The sequence below is a fragment of the Punctularia strigosozonata genome, assembly GCF_000264995.1.
Source record: "Punctularia strigosozonata HHB-11173 SS5 unplaced genomic scaffold PUNSTscaffold_10, whole genome shotgun sequence".
Lineage (NCBI taxonomy): Eukaryota > Fungi > Basidiomycota > Agaricomycetes > Corticiales > Punctulariaceae > Punctularia > Punctularia strigosozonata.
This window is the reverse complement of record NW_006767442.1, coordinates 702576-704284: the sequence shown is the minus strand read 5'-3', so window position 1 is coordinate 704284 and position 1709 is coordinate 702576. Positions and strand designations below refer to the sequence as shown.

At 55.4% G+C, this 1709-nt stretch overlaps 1 protein-coding gene across 1 annotated transcript; it reads left to right on the top strand.

Moving 5' to 3' along the window:
* Nucleotides 1-246: 246 nt before the first annotated feature.
* Nucleotides 247-1272, top strand: PUNSTDRAFT_136452 (uncharacterized protein; the record flags this gene model as incomplete). Its single annotated transcript, XM_007386018.1, has 3 exons — nucleotides 247-607; nucleotides 668-726; nucleotides 778-1272. 3 exons carry the CDS (start codon nucleotides 247-249, stop codon nucleotides 1270-1272), a joined length of 915 nt encoding a protein of 304 aa, XP_007386080.1.
* Nucleotides 1273-1709: the final 437 nt, after the last annotated feature.

Below are 1709 nucleotides of genomic sequence, written 5' to 3'. Positions count from 1 at the left end.
TTATGGCACTGTACTGTCAAGCCGAGAAACGACGACAAAATTAGCGACATGACTCGGAGAAACGAACGGGCCGATGACTGTCAGGCATGACAAGAAGATAACGAATGAGCCAGACAAGGATGTCTGAGGAGCATAAAAGGGGGGTAGAACAACTCGAAATTTTCAACGACTAGAGCGTTCTGACCCCCACACCCCAAGCACACACCACACTTTTACTCCTCACTCACCACTCACTCGACATCCAAGATGCCGGCAACCACCCCAACCACGAACGAGACTGGCAACATGACCGTGTCAGTACTCCGAGAGTTCTCTGTCCGTACCGATGAAGCACAAAAACTAATCGATACGGTCTGGGCAATATACAGAGACTCTATCACCACCCTCTTGAACCGCTACACCATAGCGAAGCAGGAGGGCCGACTTGACGACGCGATTGCACATGGACAAGCCGCCCTCGACATTATGGTCGACTGGCGAGGAACAGCCTGGGACCAGGCGAAGAAGCAGATACAGAACGACATCGACGAGATGAAGACGATGCAAATCGATCGGATCGTCGAGATTACCGACAAGGACAAGACCGAGGTCAAGACCGAGGAAGAGGGTGAGACAGTTTACAACACCCCAGCGACGACACCAACGCTGACATCCGACACTGACGAAGGTGACGGATGGTCCATAGCGCAGAAGAAGAAGAAAGGGAAGCAGGTGCCCCGTCGCAAAGTAAGCAGAGGCAGAACTTTGCAGCGAAAAGGGAAACTTACACGACGAAAGGATCGCGACGAGGTCAGCTCGACGCGAGCAAACGACGGGCACGACGACAAGCCGTTCCCCGCATCCGAATCCGGATGGCCCGCATCCACCAATGAACCGATGCCATGGGACACGTGCACACCACTCGGTTGGTCGCCGTTCCGCGACGAGGAAGAGGCGAAGAAGTACGGCGCGACGACGCAGAAGGTCGCCGGTGTCACCTATGTGACCTACAGCGACGACGCGGTGAAGAAGCTCGACGCCGACAACTGGCCCAAGCCCGAACCGTACCCTAGCGTCAACTGGGACGAAAAATTCCCGGCGTATATCCATGCGCCCTGGGAAGGGGTCAGGCCCAACGACCCCGAAGCCGACAAGTACTGGGACCTCATCGCCACCGACCACGAAGGGAACGTCATCGACTACAACGCCACGCGACTGAGGGAGTTGCAGGAGATGAAGAACCCTGGCAAGAAGGAGCTGTGCTCCGCGTCGCGAGCGACCAGTACTGGATAAGGAGGGCAGACAAGGCGGCGGAAGGGAACACGTCGATGGTAAAAAGGTGTTGGCTCTGCGACAGGTACCATGACCTCGGCACGTGCATGAGGAAGAGGCACCCGATCGTAGGCGCACACGTCGACAGCGACGAGTACGTCCGGAATCGTGTCAAGGGCACGATAGCTAACGAGCTGAGGAAGATGCATGGCAAGAGTGGCCAAAACATAGAGAGATGGAGGATCGAGTGGGCAGAAATGCTCAACTATGTCGATCAGTATGGGCGCGCTTGACGGATTCGCGCGCATCTAGGAAGATTGCGCCCTAGAGAGGGGATAGTGTCATGAACGCTTAGTAATGACACGCAGAATAGAGTAGAACCTTGTAGAAGGCGCTGGAATGCGCCTGAAGGTTCTAGGACTTGTAGTGACTCAGGTTATGACTCGACTGTGACTCAT